The sequence below is a fragment of the Eupeodes corollae genome, chromosome 3 (assembly GCF_945859685.1).
Source record: "Eupeodes corollae chromosome 3, idEupCoro1.1, whole genome shotgun sequence".
Lineage (NCBI taxonomy): Eukaryota > Metazoa > Arthropoda > Insecta > Diptera > Syrphidae > Eupeodes > Eupeodes corollae.
Genome location: NC_079149.1, coordinates 63,359,272 through 63,381,356, shown reverse-complemented (window position 1 = coordinate 63,381,356; position 22,085 = coordinate 63,359,272). Strand labels below are relative to the sequence as shown.

Here is a 22,085-nt window from a genome sequence, read left to right as displayed (position 1 = left end):
CAATATCGAGGTCTAAGGAATTTTCAGAGAAAAGCTAGTGTTAAAACTACAGGGCCCTTCAATCTTTCCTACCAGATGCCTTAAATGTTATTTTGTACCTCCTACTATAAATCGTATAGGGGGTGGTGTTGCGATTTATGTAAGGAACAAAAACAAACTTAAGCTTTTAGCTACTGGGGAAAGTGGTCAGACAAATTTATTAGTGACTGCCATCTACAGGCCAAATAGATATATTGATATCTCACCGCTGTATGCGGTATTGATTTGATTTATTTAGCATTTATAGTAAATAAGGGATTCCTCGCTATTGGACTTTATGTTTGTGAGTGACAAGAATAATGTTGCAGTGTATGATCAAGTTTTGGCTCCATTTTACTGAATTTTAGCCTTAATTATTTAGATGAAAAAATCACTTATCGAGATTTCTATAATATGAATGTGCAAGAACTTGAAACTCAAACAATTTTTTGCCGAATGCCACTGGTGTACCACAAGTTTCCATACCGGGTTCTCTCTTGTTTTCTGCTTATGTAAATGAACTTCCATCTTCATTAGTTAATTGCAGCTATCACTTGTATGCTGATGAGGTTCAACTTTACTTCAGCTGTCCATTTGTCCTTATCGAACATAGAGCTTTCTGCGCCAATGAAGACCTGAAGAGAGTGGCAAATTGGTCTTTGTCAAACGGACTTATGTTGAACCATACAAAATCTAAATGTCATGAAGTCAATAGAAAATCTCTTGGCCTTTCTTATTTACCACCGATTGTTCTGAGCATTGCCCCAATCGAATATGTGGTTACAGCAAAGAATCTTGGTGTGTTTTTAATCGTCTTTTGACTTGGGATGATCATATAAATGGAATCGTTGGTAAAGTTTATGGAGTACTTTGTACGTTATGGGTTACACAATCTTTCACTCCATTAAAAACACGTTTGTTTCTCGCTAAAACCTTGGCAATTCCTATCCTGGTTTATGGTTGTGAAATTTGTTGTAACTGCAGTTTTCACGAGCAGGCGAAAACTGGATGTAAATTTCAACTCAATGTTTTTTGATTACGTAAATATGAAAGGATATCTGATTTTGCCCCGCGCTTACTAGACATGCCTTTTGTTTGAATTTACTTTCCGACATACTTATCGCAAACCAACCACAATATTGTTTTGATAGAGTAAGAAGGGCGACCCCAAACATATCTCATCAGCTAATTATCCCTCCTTACACATATTTAACATCGGAATTCAAATTTTTTGTAAATTTGGTTAAGCTTTGGAACACTTATAAAACAAAATCTAAACGCAACAAGCATAAATTTGACCATTAATTTTAAAATTATTTTTGTTTACTATCCGTTTGTAAAATAAGCTTACAGCTACGTTATAAGATTTTAAATCTTATTGTTGTTAAGCAATTACGACATTTAAATAAAATAAAATACCAATAGACCTACACATTTATTAATGAAATAATTAAACTGTTGTTTTTTAAGACCCTATGAGGATAGCAACACTAATGAACTGATTCCACAGCCGATATGTTTGCAACAACATCTCTCAATTTGTCTGACAGATTCCAACCGCAGGTGGCGCAGTTTAACGAGTTGTACCATATTTAGGAAGATATGACCAACCTATAACAAAAACCATTCTATCGCACATTTATGCCATATCATACCTGGGTCAATGCAATATGTACCGGACATAGGCTAATAGGAAAGCATGCAGTAAAGGTAGGTATCCACAATTCTCACAGCCGAACGTAGCTGCGGAGACCAACATGAAAGGGAAAGTTTGATTCTTTTTCTCTGTTCTAGTCAATTCTAGAATATTAAGGATTTTCCTTAAAGGTCAAATTTCCTATTTTTGTCAATAAAAATCCGTCACAATATTATTCTTCTTATTTCTCAGAACATCAAAACTGCGCTAGTTCAACCTCGCATTAAGGGCTGCTTGTGACTACAATTTCTACCTACCTACCCAATCGGAGTGCTAAAGATTTGTTTTATTAGTTTTATGTCAAAAACATGAGTTGAATATATTTTATTATTAAATTTCAAAAACAACGTAACACTTATTATGTTCGAAGTTTTGTATCTTTAGTTTATGTCACAGCTCATTAACCTGAAAGAGCAACATTTACCCAATAAATTCTGCAAATTTTAAATGTGTAAAAGCGTTTTGTTGTATGTAAGCATTTTTGTTGTATGAATGGCATTTGCTTGGTCAGTTCACAAGAGTCTTAAATGATTTCAAAATTACTTCTTTTGTTTCTTTTTTGATCAACCCGAAAAAATGGGATTCATTTGTCAAAAGTTTTTTTATTTTGAAAAACTTATTTGAACAACAAATTATTTTTAAGAAATAATCGTTATAAAGTCATACTAAAAACAATTATTTTTCCTGTCAATTTTAATGTTAGTGGCGCTAAAGCATCGTTTTAAAAAAAGGTAGTTTTAATGTTTCAAGCTTTATCACTTTTGTGTTCAGTCTAAAAGTAATATTCAAATTTGGACAAGGTCAATGAGTCCACCTTTAGTCACATAAGAACAAATGTATGCTCATACTGAAAGTAACCAACTGAAATATAATTGAAGCGTTTGGATGAAGAAGAAGGTAGGCACATTTGAAACCTTCGAGATACAAGGGCTCAAAGTTCTTTATTCATAACTTCTTTCGTATTCCATTCAAAGAAAATGTTGATAAACGAATACAACAAGAAAAATAATAGCTTTTTAAGAATTTGACTTTTAAGTTTTAGAAAAAAAAAAATAGAAGAACTTAAAAATGTCACTTACCCCTTTTTCATCCAAACGGTTTAAAAATAGTAGTTATAAATATAACCAACAAAAATAGTTATCCACTTATCCAATAACGATGTGGCCATAATATCAGTAAGAGTAACTTTATACGACCAACTCGTACATTTACTCGTAAATTCAAATAAAGTGGACTGCTGACACCAGTGCTTATAAATACCAGTTATACGTTTATTGAGAGATGGAGGTATACCTTTTGATCAACTGATCTATGAATATGATGAAAATCATTGTCGGTAGTTAATCTTTGTTTTGTGTATATAAAGAAAATTGCTATTCTAGCCGTTAGCTTTGATCTACTCGGATCTGTCATTATTGTCATATTAATATCATGCATAAATTAACAAGAAGCTGGGCCGTGTTCTTGAGTTATGTGCGGCGGCTTCTTTATGAATATCTCTCTCTTCCCTTAGATGAGTGCTTTTTTACCGCAGAGAAAACTGAGAACCTTACAAAAAAATACCCATCGACTAGAAGTGCGTTTATCGATAGGTATAGTGAGTAGTAGCCATACTATCTTCTATAGCTTCGTAAAATGCATATGATACTGTAGCTCATGATGCTGGCCAGGTGGTGGTTCGGCAAACTACAAGCAAAAGATGCAATTGATCGGAATTCAAGAATATCAAGTTGCTATGCACAACACAAAATCGGTTCGAATTTCTCCTTGCAAAGATTTGAATGTGAAGTTCCTTATGTGACTAGAATTTCCTTTTGGAGAGTGTAACTCGGAAAAGGTTTTATATGATGGTACGCGCACATGTTCATCAAAGGAAAATTAGCACGCGCTTCAAGTTTATGGTCTGATCAAGGTTCAAGGAAAATTGTATTGAATTTTGAAGTCACAAAAATTCTAATAAGATTATAAGAAAACTTTACAAACAAAATAAATTATTTACCTGTTTTTAGCTGCAGCCGCTCGATCTCGTTGCCTTCGATTTTTAAACCAATTGCCTACTTGTGTAGGATTGAGACCAGTCGCTTTAGCGAGCTCCCTTTTTTTCGTTGGATTCGGATATGGATCTTGAAGATACCATTCTCTTAGAAGACTCCTCGTTCTTTCCTTAAAACAATGCGTTTTTTGTTCTCCGTCCCAAATTGTTGGTGGTAAGGGGAATTTTTTGCGAACTCTATATTTGTCAACAGGTCCTGTATAATCAAAAATAATTAACATTTATTTTAGCTTGTCTTTATTTTTAAAAAAAATTCAAAAAAAATGTTACCTAACGAACGTCCACGTAGTTTTTCAGCTTCTATATAGTGAGCTTCCAACCACATTGCTTGTAACTTTCCATAAGATGCTTTCGTAAATTTATGATTTTCTATTATTGCATATAGTTCCCTGTCAATAAAATAAAACAAAACAAATTTAAATTGATTAGAAATATTTATAACATACATATATTTTTTGTGTGGTAAAATAACTTAAATTCATATTGAAATCTTTAATGCTATAGCTTATGATGTTTGTTTTTGATTCGATAAGGGGCTATAAAAGTCGATGCAGACCTAAGGCTTTGACACGTGTTAGTTTTACACTTTGATAAATGAGAATTGTAATATAATAAGAAGTATATAGTAATATGAACATACTTGTTGGGTGATTGTGTACTTGTGCGAAGTGAAAGTTTAAGGGATTGTTGACGGAAAGCAAATAATCCGTACGGAATTATAATTAACCTGGAAAAAGTGTTTGTATATTCATTTGTTGTATTTTGTAACAATAAGGCTTACATTGAAAATTAATCTCATCTGAAGTTGACACCTCTTCTTTTGAAAAAATTCCAATTATTTATGCATTAAACTTCCGATGGTTATAGAAGAAGTAAGAATTTTCTGCGTATGCATTGCAACAAAAATATTTTTTGAATAGATATAAAACCAGTTTTAATATATTTAGTAAGATATTCTCGAGTACTAACAAACTTTTAAAGTGCATTCGAAAATACATGATTGGGACATTTCTCAAAGTTAAGTTTTTAAATTTTAGAAGTTACTATTCTTGACCACATATCTACAAATTCAAAGTGGACAGGATATGTCTTACATGTTGTACAAACATTGTGCTTGAGTTTGTTTTAAAAGTTTTAGGTGCAAAAGACAGTTGTTGCAAGTTACAAGTAGTTAAACTATACACAGAATCGTTCTAGCCTACTAAAAAATTTAAGAAAATTGCTCTCATAAAGACACCTAAATGTTTATTCTTAAGACACATCGCGTAGGTATCTAGGAATGACGGTGTCATTTTAGTCAAAACAGATATACTGCACCAAAATATTCCGAATTGGAAAGATGCTCAATAAACCTAAGAATATATACCTATACTTGCTCCCGTAGATTATCCCAGTATAGTCTTGTAGTCCTCGTGTAGATTTCAGAAAGTCGTGTGAAGACTTTCTAAACACAGGCTTGCCAAAGGCGATGCTGATGAAATAGGAGACGTTAGAACATGAGCTGGAGATTATGGAGGAAATTCTGTGGTAGTTCGTGTTCACAATAAGTTTTTTACGATAAAAAAATTAGCACATTTTTGCACTAAAGTATATAATTGACATAGACATTTACATTCAAAATTTCCGTCAAGCTTATTCTGATATAGTTGACTAAGGTTTTTAACAAATAGATAGGTTTTAAGCTTGAATACTTTTGTTTAAGATTTTTTGAGACATCTTATATTCAAAGCACCTTAAATTACCTCAGCTTTTTGACTACCCGACACACGTTTCGATAGCAAAATTGTTATTTAAATTGCACGAAGTTACGATTAGATGCCATTTGGAATAAGTCAGCTAGTAAAAGTAGAAGAATGTTTCAATTGAAATTTTCTGTGCCCAATTTATGGTGGTATAATAACATCTTACCAACGGTCTAAACGAAAGATTTAGTCCTTCGTCTAGTGAAAAGAAAGAAAACAGAAATGTAATTTACTTTACCTTTGCAGAAACATTGAATCGATATCGAAAAAAGTGAATTTTAGAACTTTAATTTTTATTTTGAATTAATTTTTATTTCATTTCGAGTGACACATGAAAAGGTCAAGTCTTATATTATTTCTTGAATTAAAAGCTTTCCGTAATTAATAATCTTTTTAATATTTGAAGTGTTTTGTAATACAAAAATGTATCACTTTAATTATGGCTTAATGAATTTTAAGTACTTCAATATGTTTTACTTTATGAGCATAAAACGAGGATGCCAAGGTTCCTTAATATTTATTTTGGAAAAAAAGCAGAGCCAAATTATTGTTACTCTATTAATTTAATTTCAAGCATTTTGTTTAAAAATTCAAGCACAAATTCAACACAGAAATTAAAAAAGAAGGTTATGCTTGGTTGGCATCCTTTTTGGAAAGGAATAAGGACATTTCGTTGAGACAATCTGAGGGACTTACCCTCTCCCGTGCCCGGGGTATAATAATCTTTAGCAGGGAATGACTTTTTCAAAATTCAGGAGGCAATTATGACCGACAACAATTTAATGAACAAGCCCGGCAATATTTTTAATATGGACGAAAGTGGTTAACAACTCAACAATAAACCAGGTATGGTTTTAACCAAAAAAGGTGCGAAAGACGTCCATAAGCTTACTGCTAAAGAGAAGGGTGAAAATGTTACAGTAACAGGATGCTGCAACGCAAAAGGAAATTTTGTGCGTTAATTATGAAAGGAACAAAAAACCAGAGTTCGCCGACAGATTAAAAAGTGGTTCTGAAGTTTATATATGAACCGAAAGTAGTCGTACACCAATGCTGAATTTTTTTTAAATGGTTGAAAGAACATTTCACGCCGCGGAAACTTGCTGTTGGTAAGACACTTGATGCTTTTGAAATGCTTGAGTTTGCTGAAAGCAATGACATCATAATTGTATGCTTGCCAAGCCATACCACCCAAGCTTTGCAACCTTTGGACCGCAGTTTTTTCAAACCATTGAAAACTTATTTTAATAGCGAAACCAAAGTTTGGATGAACCACCATTAAGTGAGGTCAATAACAAGATACCAGGCTGGACATTTAGTTGGGGCGGCATGGGGGAAGGCAGCGTCAGTCGCAAATGGAGTTTCAGGATTCAGGGCTTCGGGAATTTAACCCTTTAATCCTTAAGCAAACAATTAACAGTTTTACATCCATCATCGTCTGCAAATCAAGATAACCGGCCAACAACTCAGGTTTCTGGAACTACTCCTATTATTGCAACAGTATCAGAATTAACTTTTTCAGCCACAATTTACACTGCACATCCCTGCAACCATTCAGAAAATGAAACCCACACTTCATCGAGCTTCAAAAGCTCCTCGCCAACCAAATTTCTTCAAGAACTTTCACCACTGCCAAAGATTCCAACATCAAATTTTTCAAGACAAAGATAGTTTGCAGAGGTCCTAACTACCCCTACCTCAATTTCAATGGTAGAATAAAAACCCATTGTTAAGTTTTGTTAAAAATAAAAAATATATTTCACGTTAACATAGTACAAAAATTGATTTTTTAAAAACCGCGGCATCTATTATGCAATTACTGACATTGGGCTGTGATAATAATAGCAATTGCTTTTGTAGTTAAACCACAGATTAAGGCCTTAACTTAGGTTTAAATTTATTTATAAATAGCCTAAACTCAGGACTTGATTAATTGCAACTTAGCAACAGTTTAGCAAACATCAATGAATATGCAACATTTTGTTTTAAATTATGTTAATCACATAAATATACAAATACTTTGGTTCTTTAAGGCAAGTTATCGATATTACGACCTGTCGATAACAGGTCATTCTACTTTTCAAATTTAATCCGATAGTTACCTGGAGTTAACTTTTTCAACATGGAGTTGTTGTTATTCAGAAAAAATACACGCCTTTTTTAGATCACTGCACCATTTCCCATAAAATTGTGTTTTCTTATTTTTTTAAGACAAGGGGAAGGAACTAGAAGCACTTAATTTCTGTACCGTTTATTTTTTTACTCGCACTCACCCTTTCAACTTAAAAATATCTCCATTTTTTTTTCTATTATTTTTAATTTTTGAAGACAATTTTTCACTATTTTTCCGGTTTGAGGGAACAATTGCCTTTCATTTTTAAAACTTAAAAAATTGTTTTGAACAATTTTGACATATTGAATGGTGGCATCTTGAGTTAAAAAACAAATAAATGTATTCGATTTTTCGATAGGTACAAAAACTAAAAGAAATTAATGCTTTAAAAAACCTTTTGAGTTTTACTGGTAGTTCGGCTTATCATCATATGTTGTGCACAATTCAATTTTACCATGAGAAATCAATTTTTCATTTACATATGTACACGAGAGATGAAACAAGCACCAAACAAAAAAAAACTTGGGCCATATTCATAGTTCTTTGATAAGTACTGATTTTGTCTTTGCTAAACTAAACTTCAGTTTTTGTTATTCATAAACAATTTTACAGCATTTTAAAACAATAGCCTGGAGCCTAAAAATAAATACGGCCTATGTTTAAGCTGTTTTCAAACAGTTTGAGAAAATTACGTTGCGAGACATAATATGTCTTACAAATTTAAAAACAAACATTAAAATGTCAAAATACTCAAGCATATATCAATATTTAAAAATTTTGCTCCTGGATCTTAGAATACTACTACCCAACGGAAAACGAAAGCTCTACTTAACCCGAATGGACCCCATTGAAATAGATGAGATCGATTTTTATGAAAGTTACCGATTCGAGAAAAAAACCGTCAAGTTTATGATTGAACTTCTAAATATTGAAGATTGAATTCCATGAAAGGTTTGCCAATTTATGTTTTTTTTTAAAGCCTTAACAGATCCTTACATAACATTTCTCAACTAACAGCAAACAGAATAATTTAAAGGATTTCAAAGATTTTGGCTCCTCAACTAAAGCATTTTATATTGTTTCCCTTTACAAGTAATTTTTTATTGGTTTAAGTGAAATTGTACTAGAATTGTAGTAGAATAGGTATGACTTAAACTTGTTTCTAACTAAACAGAGCTGAAAATTTGTTTATGATTAGCAGCTGTGCATAACCTAGATGTTAAATTCATGTTTTTCAAAACGTTTTACTAAATGGGGAATCCCGTTAAGGATTTTTCAGCTATTATTTACTTTAATTTGGCATTTGTCTTAGTGCGTGCTGTTGGGTTGAAAGAAGAGTTTCTTAAAAAATGTCGCAAAAAGTCCCAAAATTCTTGTTTTTAAAGGAGAAAGTTAGTGTTTTAGAAAAATTAAAAGGAGGATCAAGCGTAACCAACTTAGCAAGTAATACAATGTTGCAAAATCAGCAATTTACGCTATCAACAAAAAATAGGAGAACGTTTTAAAATGTGTTAACAATACATTGAGCGTTTTGAACTTTATAAAATGAAAAAAGCTCTTTACCGTTGGTGAATGAAACAGCTATAAAAAAAATCTATCCAATCAGTGATTGATGGTTAAGGAAAAAGCTAAATTTTTCCATTCAAAAATCAATGGAACTTTAGGGCGATTTTAATGCAAGTGACGGATGGTTGCAAAGATTAAAGAAGCGTTATGGTGAGCCTTTTATCAAAATAAGTGGTGAAAAGTTATCTTCTAGACCTGACCTTGTGGACCCTTTCAAAAACAAGCTGCAAGCCAAAATAAAAGAGCTAGGTCTATCTCACAATCAAATAAACAATGCGGATGAATCCGGATTATTTTGAAAGTTACTTCCTGACAAGACATACGTATCATCTCAAGAAAAAAATGCTCCTGGCAGAACAACAGAAAAACAGCGCATCATTCTTGCTGGTACAAACGCAACAGGAGAACATAAAGTTAAGCTTTTTGTGATTGGAAAGACAAAAAATCCTAGCTCTTTTAGGAATTTTAAATCTCCTGGTGACTACAGTTGCTCCAAATCGTCATGGATGACAGCTGCTGGTTTTAAAAATTGGTTTCATCATTCCTTCGTACCACAGGTAGGAAACAGATTGTAATTTTGCATTTATTTAAAATGTTTTCATGTGTAGGCCAGAACATTTTTAAAACATTTTTGTGGCTTAAAATACTAATCTTAATCGCTATTTGCTATTTAAACTCGGGTTGGCAACTTCTTGAAAAAGAAACAATAGCAAAATGCTGGACGAATATTTTAAGCTCAATAAATAAATGAAAAAGACTCTGAAGAAGATATCCCACTTTCTCAAGAGGAACGTACGCTAGACCTAGAACTTTTGAACATTTTCTCTCGTATACAGAAAAACATTTGATTCGATTTGTACCCTTCTATGTAGATCATTTTTTCGGTTGCTGATGTCCATGAATGGAATTAAGATCTTCCAAAGAACAGCGGAACGGATGAAGTTTTGATCAGGGACGAATCTGAAAGCGAGAACAGTATTCTGGAAACAGCGCATACCAGAATAGAGCCTAGGGAAGCAATCGACATTTTCAATAAGGCTTTGGAATGTGCTGAATATGAAAACGTTAATACAGCAGACATCAGCGTACTTAAACGACTTCGCGAAAAGGCAGTTTTCAGCGTAATAGAAAAAAAGAAAATTCAGAAAAGGATTACGCATTTTTTTCACTAATTGCAAAACAATTACATTTTTTCATGTACATTTACATTTGAAATTAAAAAAACATATGAATTTTAGTTGAAACAAAGGTCTAAGAACTATACACCTTCGTCAACATAAACAACTGCTATAACGTGAACACGCTCGGTATTTAATAGTGCACGTTGCCGCGATTCTACTCTAGTTGCTTCGCTAACCTGGCATAACTGTATGTACCCAAACGGACTCGAAAAGGAATTCAAGTCCATGTGTCTGTTAGGAATATGGGGGTCATTTAAAATTCGTAAAATATCTTAGAGGTAATTTTCAAAAATAGCAGTACAACGAAATACAATTGATTATGAATCTTATGCCCTTGGTCCGATTTTCGATCGAAAGTGAAATAAAATCACTTTTAAATTTCACGTGAAATGAAATTGCATGATCTTCAATTTGATCAATTTCGAAAACTTCGAAATTGCTTCGAACTGTCAGAACTAAAGGAGCATCCTTTTTTATTTTGTTTCTGAAGTAAAATGTTTGGTGTTGTGAAGATGGATGCAATATTATTGAAAATTTTAAGTGAAAAAATGCAGCAGAAATCAAATATATTGGATTTGCCTCACACATTATACGTGTCTTAAAATTATGTAGAATTGTTTTGATAAATAAAGTAAATTCTTGATTTCTTCTTTTAAGCTTTCATTGTAATTTTAGATTAATCAAAGACGCTTTTTTATAATGTTCTAAGAGAAATAGAACCTTTTATAATACCTTCATCGATTCCTTCAATTGAAACAAAGGTCTAAGAACTATACACCTTCGTCAACATAAACAACTGCGATAACGTGAACACGCTCGGTATTTAATAGTGCACGTTGCCGCGATTCTACTCTAGTTGCTTCGCTAACCTGGCATAACTGTATGTACCCAAACGGACTCGAAAAGGAATTCAAGTCCATGTGTCTGTTAGGAATATGGGGGTCATTTAAAATTCGTAAAATATCTTAGAGGTAATTTTCAAAAATAGCAGTACAACGAAATACAATTGATTATGAATCTTATGCCCTTGGTCCGATTTTCGATCGAAAGTGAAATAAAATCACTTTTAAATTTCACGTGAAATGAAATTGCATGATCTTCAATTTGATCAATTTCGAAAACTTCGAAATTGCTTCGAACTGTCAGAACTAAAGGAGCATCCTTTTTTATTTTGTTTCTGAAGTAAAATGTTTGGTGTTGTGAAGATGGATGCAATATTATTGAAAATTTTAAGTGAAAAAATGCAGCAGAAATCAAATATATTGGATTTGCCTCACACATTATACGTGTCTTAAAATTATGTAGAATTGTTTTGATAAATAAAGTAAATTCTTGATTTCTTCTTTTAAGCTTTCATTGTAATTTTAGATTAATCAAAGACGCTTTTTTATAATGTTCTAAGAGAAATAGAACCTTTTATAATACCTTCATCGATTCCTTCAATTGAAAAAATTGCTGCAACCCTCCAATCCCGAGCAGAGGCAAGCTATCAAATATCAATTCACAGAAATAGAAAATGTGATTTGAATGCGTTTAATAAATGGAAAAAACCAAAATGCAGAACATTCCTTGCATGTTCGAAAATCCAATTCACAATAACAAATTATGGAACACCCAAATTGACATTTGCAAAGTGTATTCACAATAAGTGAAATGCAGAACATGGGCATTATTATCAGTTTTGAAATGCTTTTAGTTTTATTGCTTCACACGGTTTTTTGTGAATTCCAAATGGGGAAAAACGTCCTTTCCTATTGAACTGATGTACAACTTCCTAGGACTCCGGTGGCAAAAGTCCACAAGATGACAGTTTAACAAATTTTGACCTCAATATCCGGAATATTGACCATTGTTGCACACAAATGGTGCCAAGCACCGTCATCAAGCTTTATTCTTTCGATTCAATCACTTTATGGATGCTGTCAAATAAATAGCCTTGACAAAGTGAGTGGATGTGCAGTCCATTAACTGCGCCATCTATAACTAAGGTCACTCGAATCATAAATGGGGATGTTGAGTTTAACGTCTAATGCCGCTTTATAGAAAGATTCTTATTGGTTCGAGTCACATTTTACTTCGATTTTCAATAACACATAATAAAAAAAAGAATATGTATAGTCATGTGGAGATACCTTGTTTTGTTAATTACTATATATAAATATTTTGTGATAAGTCTAATTAATGTAAAACCGCGCGCTGTCTAAGAAATTGAATAACTGGGTATTATTACCATCAAATCGAAACACAAAGAACACGCATTGTATTTCTTTATTTCAATTAAAGAAGGTATAAATTATTATGAAAATAAAGAATATCTCTTTTGAAAATAATATATCACAGGAAAACAAAACAAAATAAATAATAAAAACAAATGATCCAAACACTATTTTATTGCTTACAGAGCGAGGATCATCAGCGTCTCATGCCATCATGAATGAATTAATAAAATTCAATACATTTCCGCTTGTTAACCAAAGCAGTTTGTGCAAAGTATATTGAACCTTCAAGAATTTGGCTGGGAACGGCATCCAGGACTCAGGGTTTTTTTTTTGTTGTAGTTTGTGGCAAGCTAAAAACGATCATAAAATTCTATTGTATAGTTGTTTGGGGTCTTTAATTAGTAAATTAATCCCATTGTTTATTAATTGAACCCATTTATTGTTGTATTCAAATTCAACCGTGTTGGCTTGGCTTTGTGTGTGCTTAATAAAAACGCTAGTGGCAGTGGCTATCAAATATCCGCTTGGTAAATTGCTATGTGCAATATGCCATACCGTGATCTTGAATAGGAATTGCGATCATTCATTAAAAGGGGTTTTCTCTCCAAGAGGAAATTATATCGGAATGGAATATGGAATACGTAATTTAAATGAATTTAGAATGGAGAATGGACGGACGGACCCTATAACTTATGAGCATATTAAATTCTTTATATGCTCGTATGTACATTTAAATTGGATTTGAACAGAGATTTTTGTAGGCATGTTGTTAGGCTTTAATAGTTAAGTTGGCATAATTAATAGAGTAAATTGTAAATTAGTTGTTTAATGTATGGAATAATGTTTGTTTGTTTATTTTTATTATATGTTCATCAGTGATCAGTGGTAATAAATAAAAAAGGTTTTATAAAGTCACGTTGATGTATTGACCAACAGAACGTTTACACATTTGTTTTTATTTTATCATGAGAACATAAAATATTGTGGACGAATGAATAATAATGGTAAAAATCCTACAATACAAAAATATATGTTCCGTAATACACAAGAACCTTATGTAAAAAATGCATATTAAGTAAAAATCAAACATAATCAATGTTACCTAATAATGTGTACATAAATAAGTTTTTTTTTACGAAAAGCTTTTCCTAATAGAAATTGAATTTTTCCTTATTATTTCTCCATTTTGTTAAATTTAGAGTTGCTAAGAATTTGCTTTATTCTCATCTATGTTTATGTTTTACGTTTCTAAGAAGTATTGAATGATGTTCACTGTGATGAAAAATAATAATAAATAATTAGGTGGCGCAACAGTCCATAGAGAACCAGGGCCTAGTGACTTTCAACTCTCAACCATTCCTGTGTGCGAGTAATTGCAGGGATGGAGGGGACCTACAGTTTATATACCGCATCCGAACGTCTAATTTGAGAAAGCACTTATTCATGACAAGAATTACTCTTGGAGAATTTGTCAATTCCTCGTAAAGTTTAGGTGGCACAGGCAGGGATCGAACCCAAGACCTCTCGAAAAAAAATAATAAATTAAAAAGAAAATGTTGGATTCTATTTTAAAAATCACAACTCGCAATATGTCTTTAATTCTTTAGATCCAAAAAACGCCAAGAAAGACGAGTCACTATAAGGAAGAGATTCAATTATTTTACAAACTTTTCTATTACCGAACCCGAGTAAAGAAAGCTTAACAAGTGTCCGGAATTACCTTGTACCACCGGCATTTTATACAACTTGTCTTAAATTGCAACTTTTTTGCACTCCATGCAATTTCTGTAATCTGTCATTAGCGCCAATTTCAAGATGAATCTAAAGTGAATTTTTAGTTAAATAAAACAAAAATAAACAATTAAAAGTTAAAAATGTTTTCAAAAATTGTATCTTAATGAATGTTTAACGGCCAATTTCTTGATAATGATCTAGTGGGTTTATTGATAAATTAGAACTCATTTCTTCATCAACTTGTCAAGCGTTATAACTCTGATTTAGATCTCAGTTTGAGATAGAACTTCGTTTAATTAGCTACTCATATTTGGGGGTCTAGGATATATTAGAACTCGGTTAAGCAATGCTTTTATTTCTTCCCAAGAACTAAATTCTAGATTCATTCCGGTTTAATTTCAGTTCACAAGGAAATTTTATGTGCAATAATTGAATATTTAAAAAAAATGGATGTAAAGTGTTGTGGAAGCTGACAGTTTCATAAAGTTAAACATTTACATAAGCATTAAAACATTTACACTTTTCATGCGCTTTATTTTAGTTTTACATATTTATTAAATCAGAGTTTTGGAAGGACATTATTCATGTCTATAAGCGTTTATAATGACCACGGCAATTCAGTTTGCACAAATAGACATAAGAGCTATTTAAATTATTACTAAACTTTTAGCAATAAAGTTTGAAGGTGTTCACTAAATTCAGCCAAAAAATTATGTCGAGATGAGACATACAGCAATATCGCTAAAGGTGTATATAATATTTTTGAGATTGCAGGACTCGAAACCATTTTGTTTATACTTATTCGAGTAAGATGTTTAGTGCAACACGAAAATATATGTACCTATGTATTTACTATGTTTGTATGTACTACATGATTACATTTATTAAAAAAGAATAATTTAAAATAACAAACACGAAGAAATTGAGAATATCAAAACCAAATCCTAAAAGAAATGTCCGCTCCAACGGTGCTACATTGCTACATAGCATTAGCAAACAAATGTTAGAACTCAGTTCCACTCAAAACGGAGATCTAAAATTCCTAGAACTTTAAAATGCTCTTAAACCGAGTTATGCACTCATGATTAGATGTGAAGAAATGCTCGAGTTCTAACTATTTTTAAAAGGGTGTTCCATAGATAAACCGAGAGTTACTTGATCGAGTTTTTATTTTATTTTAGAACTTTGTCAAGAAATTGGTCGTAAGTGTTTTTTTTCATGAAAATTCAAAAAAGGGACTTCAGAAAGTGAAGGGTAAACTATTCAACCAGTTCCTGCTCCATTTTAAACTATTCTTCTTACTAATAAAAGAGTTAAAGATGGAGGTAATAATCAAAAACTTATATTATTTATATATTTGGCTAATTTTACATTCTGCATAGATGATTTATTATGGACTAAGTAGGTACCTTCCTTATTATGTTATAAGTAGTAACCTATTCAAATGATTCACTCAAAAGAAGATACTAAAAACGTCAGTCTTAAAATACATATTTATGTTAATTTTTCTATTACTGATTTAAATTTTTAAACTTGTTCTTAAAACATCATTAACTGATTTTAAAAATGTATAGGACATTTTAATACGATTTTATAGTGACTTTCACGTCCTCGTGAAGGTAAAACTGATGAAAACTGTTTAAAGGCCTTGAGTTTGATAGACAAATTTTATAATTACAAAAGGTTTAATTTTGAAAAGCTCGTTGTTGGGGAGCTATTATTACCTTAAATAAGAACTGCGCCTTAAACACGAAATGAAGTTTTTGAAATTCAATCCAAAATATTGAAAAATTGCGTGAAAATTCGCAAAACAGAAGCACTTTTAGGGCGACGTGAAACACCTTCTCTGGTTTTTGGTGTGCAACCGTTATGGTAAATAAATTGCGCTATTGAGCTATGATTAATGATTTGTGAGATATTGCGTAAAAGTATTTTATTTTCAAGAAAAGTTTCCTGATCATTTTTTCACCGAGATCTTGTGACTATACAATTTAAGAATTATTTCCTTAAGACCTTAAAGAATAAATGCGTGAAGTTATTAAGGGCAGCCGCAAATATGTGAATGAATACTTGGCTGGTATAATTTTCCATTGTTTAATTAATCAATTAATCAGAAGCTGGAGTGTTAACAAACAAATACATTAAACACACTATGCATTTAAATACCAAAATTAATGCGTTAAAAAACAGTTTTATTTAAAGTCTCTTAAAATAATGGAAAATGGCCAATACTCGGACGTATACTTACTGTTGTATGTTACTGAATATTTAAGGAATATTTCTTCTTTGTGAACAAACCTCAGACATAATGAATCTGAACATACAATTAAGAATACCAACCATGTAATTAAATCTTATGAATCATTACTACAGAGTTTGAGAAATATGTGAATCTATATTTCTCTATTAAGAAACATAACGGAAAAATCTTTTATTTCTATTCGTTCTTAATGGAAAATATTTTGCAATACCAACAAATAACGAATATTTTCGGTGAAAACAAAAGTATTTTCGTCTATAATAAAAGCAATATATAAAAGCTAATGGTTCCCGAAAATTTGCCGTAAACATTCCGTAAAGAACAAAACAGGTAACACACTTCTGATCTCATAGTTTACAACAAATTTCTTTTGGTTTTGTTGTTAGCTTAAAAAGTTGATACCTTGAGAACTTTTTATTCCAAAATCAGCTCAAATTTGTATCATTCAGAAGTTCCTCGACTAATTTTTCGTATTCTACAAAATAGTTTCTTTTTATGGACCTTAAATAAATTAATAAAGTTAATAAAATTTTCGATAATCGGCATTGAATAATGTACAAAAAAAATCTCGATAAGTAGCACTATATCAATCAAGGGCATCCTTCTTTATATATTGTAAGATGTGAAATAGATTTCAGTTAATTTCATGAATAGGTAAAATCTTGTTTAATATTTCTGCTATATTTCGTTTAAAGCGTATTTTGTAAATTTCGAGGTGATTAAATACTCACATTGGGAACCACATTGCACAATTTCAATGGTAACTTATACGTTTATATTTCTAAATTATTTTCTATTTTTAATTGTGTTGATAAATAAATTTGACTTAATAAGAATATTTAGAAGTAATTCAAACCGTATAAAGGCAAACCATTTAAGATCTAACAATTGAACATTGAATTTGAGTTGCTGGTGTCTTGTAAAAGAATACAAACATCGCAGAAGATTTATTTTATGTAATCTTAAATATTTGTATATCTTCTCAATAAAAAGTTTAGCTTTAACATGGATCACTAAAAAGTTTCCTATTGGCTTTGAATAAGTGGTTTTAGTGTTGATTTTTAGCTTGTTTTCAAATCCGAATCCGATGCTATATGTCAAACTGAGAAGCACACGTTTTCCACATTATTTTTATAATTTTATTCAATATATTCGAAAAACTTGATTATGTATAACCTTTAGACTACAAATTGGTACTAAAAATACAAACTTTTTTTTATGGCAGGTAAAGACTTACAAATAATGAGGATTTTTATAAATAAGATACTGAAAACATTTAAACGGAATACTGAATTAAGGGATTGTTGATGATTCGAATCATCAACACGAGTTTTATTACAAAAAAAAAAACTATTTCATGAACCAACATAGCTTTAAAAAACCTACTTTAAGGTTTTATTTTAATTATAAAAGGTTGTATCTCAAAAATCATAAGCAAAAGATTAGATTTTGAAGTTGGATTCGAACTAAGATTATCAAAACCCTTAGAAAAAGTATAATTTGGCAGTTTTCTTTATCCTTGTTGATCAGTGTAACCTAGTTTTTATTGTTCATACGTATCCACTTTGGAAAGTTGATAATTAATAAGTTTCTACATTTTCGTTCTCCCAGAATTTGATTAACTATTATTAGCTTAACTACTTATAGAAATTTCACTTCGAACTACAAATAATATTTCGAACCATCAACAAACTAAGAATAAACATTTCAGTCTTAAAAAAGACTGGAATTTCAAACGAAATGAAAGCCTTTAAAAGAAAACACATCGAGAATCATTCACCTCCCCGATAAAACTCATATTCGGCTTTAACATATTCCCCGTCGGAGAACAATCGTAATATACATGGCAAACAAAAAGTACTATCATACTTCCGTCGTTACTAAATTATTGAAACTATAGATGCTTGTTTTCAAAACCTCTGTTTTTTTAGACAAACATTATTGTTTGCAAAAGAGCTCTTTAAACTTTTTCGATACCATGTTTTAACTGACGCGCCGGCCGTCCTTGCCTGCCATAGCTCGATTAATGTTAAAAGTGAAATGAAATTCTTCCCAGTGAAATATTTTTCGAGTGAAACTCATAATGTTTTACAATTTTTATACATAAACAGGCAAAACCTTAGAGAAATTCTCTTAATAATAATATTACAAGACAAAATTTGTAACGTTTTTATCTTCTTACAATATCCGTGGGATATATTAAATACTTACTTATTTGCTGGGAGATATGTATAAAATTATCATAGTTTTCAGGACACGATATTATCTGATTTGTTATAATGTTTTAGAATCAAATGTTTAAGGATCAAAACAACAGATCAATGCAAGATATTGAATATTTGTGAATGTCAACAGTTTGAAAACTTTATAGTTTCGAATAAGTGTGAAAGAAACAGTGTCTTGACTTCTTGAATTATAATGCAGTACATATCTAACAATATTTAATGTCATATCATAGTTTTTAGAAAGTGGTCTTATGCAATTTTTCAATAAGTAAAGTTTTATAAATAAGTATTTAGGTAGATTATAGTTGATGTTAAAAAAAACCTGTTTAAGCATAATAGATTATCAATATACACGCGTTACCAATTAAGTTTTTATTATGTGTATCTTTTCAACTAATCAGCTACTAATTTGATACTTAAGTCCTGTAAATCTATAGTTTAATTTTTGTTTGTAATAATTGAACATACAGATAGCAAACGTCTTACAAATAAGTTGCCTTCAATCTTTGTTTAAATAATAACTTATAAATGAATATGGTACACAGCTATTTGCTATTAACTAATTATATGAAAAGTTCTTTTCAATTCAAATGCAACATCTTACTTAATTGAGTCTTGAAATCACAAATTTAAACAATGGATTGTAAAAACTGTGAAGTTTAGTAATCACAGTACTTTTGAAGCTTTCAAAAGCCAAATAGTTTAACACACTTTTAAGTATCTTACTTTTTTGAAATCGATTGAAACGCTTTTAAAGTAGATACTTTACTTTCATCAATTGGTAATTAAATAAATCCGAAAATTGTTTAAAATATAGAACCGGAGTAAGTAGGTACTTAATAATTTCAATTGCTGTACAAACAATCTTTTGAAGTATTGTATCAATTAATTCATATTCATCTTTTCAAACTTTGTCAAACTTAAAAAACTGCAAAAATATCAGATTTCAACATTAAAAATGTATAGTTAAAACATTTAACTTAGGTATACTATATTTTTCTATATATACACATTATACAAACCTGAAATTTCCAACATGATAAGCTACAACAGCTCTCGCCCGGAGAACTGCTTCTGAGTTTAATATTTCGTGCATATTAGGTAAAGCCACTGGCAGGCTCCAAAGGAACCTCGCTAAACGCTCAATATCCCCTGAGTCTTCAAGTGTTTTGCAAACAATTTCAACTTGAGTTGCCGAAAATGCCAACGTAGGAACCGCCAATATCGGACTGGGTGCTATAATCTGATGATTTGGGGAAAATGTCTCGGAAGGAGGATTTTTACCCTCCGTCGGTCCAACGGCCATTTTGTTAATTGAATCCACTGTGAACAAATTTGCATACTATACTTGACCAATTTTGTTATTCAATCATTAATTTCTTGTTTGCATTTAGTCAAAAAACTCATCGATAAACATTGATTTATAATATAGTAGGGCAAACAAAACACTTTTATTTAAACAAATTTGTCAAAATCACACAGTGAATGATTTTTTTCTCAATTCTTATAAATGAAAAGAATTTTTGTTAACACACATTTGATTTAACTTTTTGCTGTATATATTTCTTTTTTTTTAATCTTTTAATTTAATTCTTTTGATTAAATTGACGTTTTTTGTTTCACCATTGCAAAATTAAGAAAAAATCATAATTATTTCGAAACCGCACTATAATCTCTCACAGTACAGACGTCCGTCAGTAAGCAAAGTATCGCCTCCGCTGTAGATAACCAGCTCATTAGAGGCCAATTCCGTTTGGTTGTCGTTGCCGTTGCCGTAGCCGTCCGTCCAAACTACCTTCTCCCCTTTTTACTCCGCTATACACAAGCTACACAAATGTCGTGATACACACACGTATCCACTTAAACCAATGAGACATAAACAGATATCCGTTCGTTTTTGTACACGACGTGTAATTTAAACATTGCCCGTTGTTGGTTAAACTGGTAGCGAAAACGATAACGATATCAACAGCGTTCGTCGCCGCGCACTGACTTCCACCATCGAACTCGAACAGAAGCGAAGCAGCAGCAGTCGCAATCGCAATCGCAAACGCAATCCACGAGATGGATACTCAAAAGTGGGAGTTCGTCGTTCAGCTGAGACGCAAAATTACCGGACGCCGAGCATATACTTGACTAAACTTCACAAAACCAAACCAAGCCAAACACCACGCTATCCAGACAAACTTCTCCGACCATCTGACGGTAATAGAGCCGGGGCTATGTGCATGCACAAAGCCCAACCAGATTATGAAGGGCGTCACCATTCCGTTATATCTCCTCCCATTTAAATGCAGCTATCTCTTTTTGTTGTGGGTAGAGCGAGCGAGATGACTCGCATGAGGTTATGGTGAATTGTGATGAACTCAAGGAAGAGTGTCGTCGGCGCGCGTCTCGAATTGGACGGATCTAAATGATTCACAAGCAATGAAGAAATGAAGGGTAACAAATCAAAGAAAAGACACTCTAATGTTATCGACATAAAGTTGGAAATGGTATTGGAAGGATGGCGAAGGCGAAGGCGATACCAATAGATGGCTCTCCTAATCATGGCAGTGGTAGATTTAGCTGGTAGAACAGGTTTTGCTTCTGATACTGATTCAGATACAGTTTCTGATGAAGTGAGAGTAGTTAACTTAAGGTTCTCAATCTCACACAAATCGAGTTCGAGTGGAAGTGGAACTGCCATTGTGAAAGCAAGCGAACCACAGCCACAGCCACACAAAGTCGTCGTCGTCATCATCGTCGTCAAAAACGAAAACGATATTAGGGTGTTAACAGATTAGTTGTTTACATGCCAAAGTAAATGAGTTCCTCGAATGAATCATGAATGGATACGTAGGTATCTGAATTCTGAATCGGGAGATCTGGATTTTGGATTTTGGATTCTGGACCGATGATGGAAGCAGTGAATAGTGGCAGCTATAGTATAAGAATGGTTGGTAGCCGAAAAAGCACCGCAGTGACAGCGGTAGTAGCAGTTGGCAGTCGGCAGTGGTATAGCAGCAGCCACCTTACGCTACCCGCTATACCTTACGCTATACAAACAAAAATAATGCTTAATGTATCCATCTCCATCTCCATCTCCATCTCCATCTCAGCATGGCTTCGAATTGGAAGTGTTTTCATTTTGCTTCTGGTACTGCTACTGCTATAGGTATAGCCGTTCTGGTATCTGGATATGCGCGCACAATGGGAGTAATATGATTATTGATAATTTGAAACTCGAAAGGTGGTGTCTGTGAAAATGTGTTTTGTGTATAGTTTATATAAATGAC

At 32.1% G+C, this 22,085-nt stretch overlaps 1 protein-coding gene across 1 annotated transcript in view; it reads right to left on the bottom strand.

Annotated features, from left to right (window-relative positions):
• Positions 1 to 21,001, bottom strand: part of LOC129952148 (protein Optix) — a 42,543-nt gene extending 21,542 nt beyond the window's left edge. Inside the window, exons 1-3 of the mRNA XM_056064603.1 lie at positions 19,830 to 21,001; positions 4,038 to 4,156; positions 3,714 to 3,963 (exon numbers count right to left, since the gene is read on the bottom strand). Coding sequence (XP_055920578.1) covers positions 3,714 to 3,963; positions 4,038 to 4,156; positions 19,830 to 20,113 — 653 coding nt within the window. The 5' untranslated portion in view covers positions 20,114 to 21,001. The remainder of the gene's footprint in view (positions 1 to 3,713; positions 3,964 to 4,037; positions 4,157 to 19,829) is intronic.
• Between the last annotated feature and the right edge of the window lie 1,084 nt (positions 21,002 to 22,085).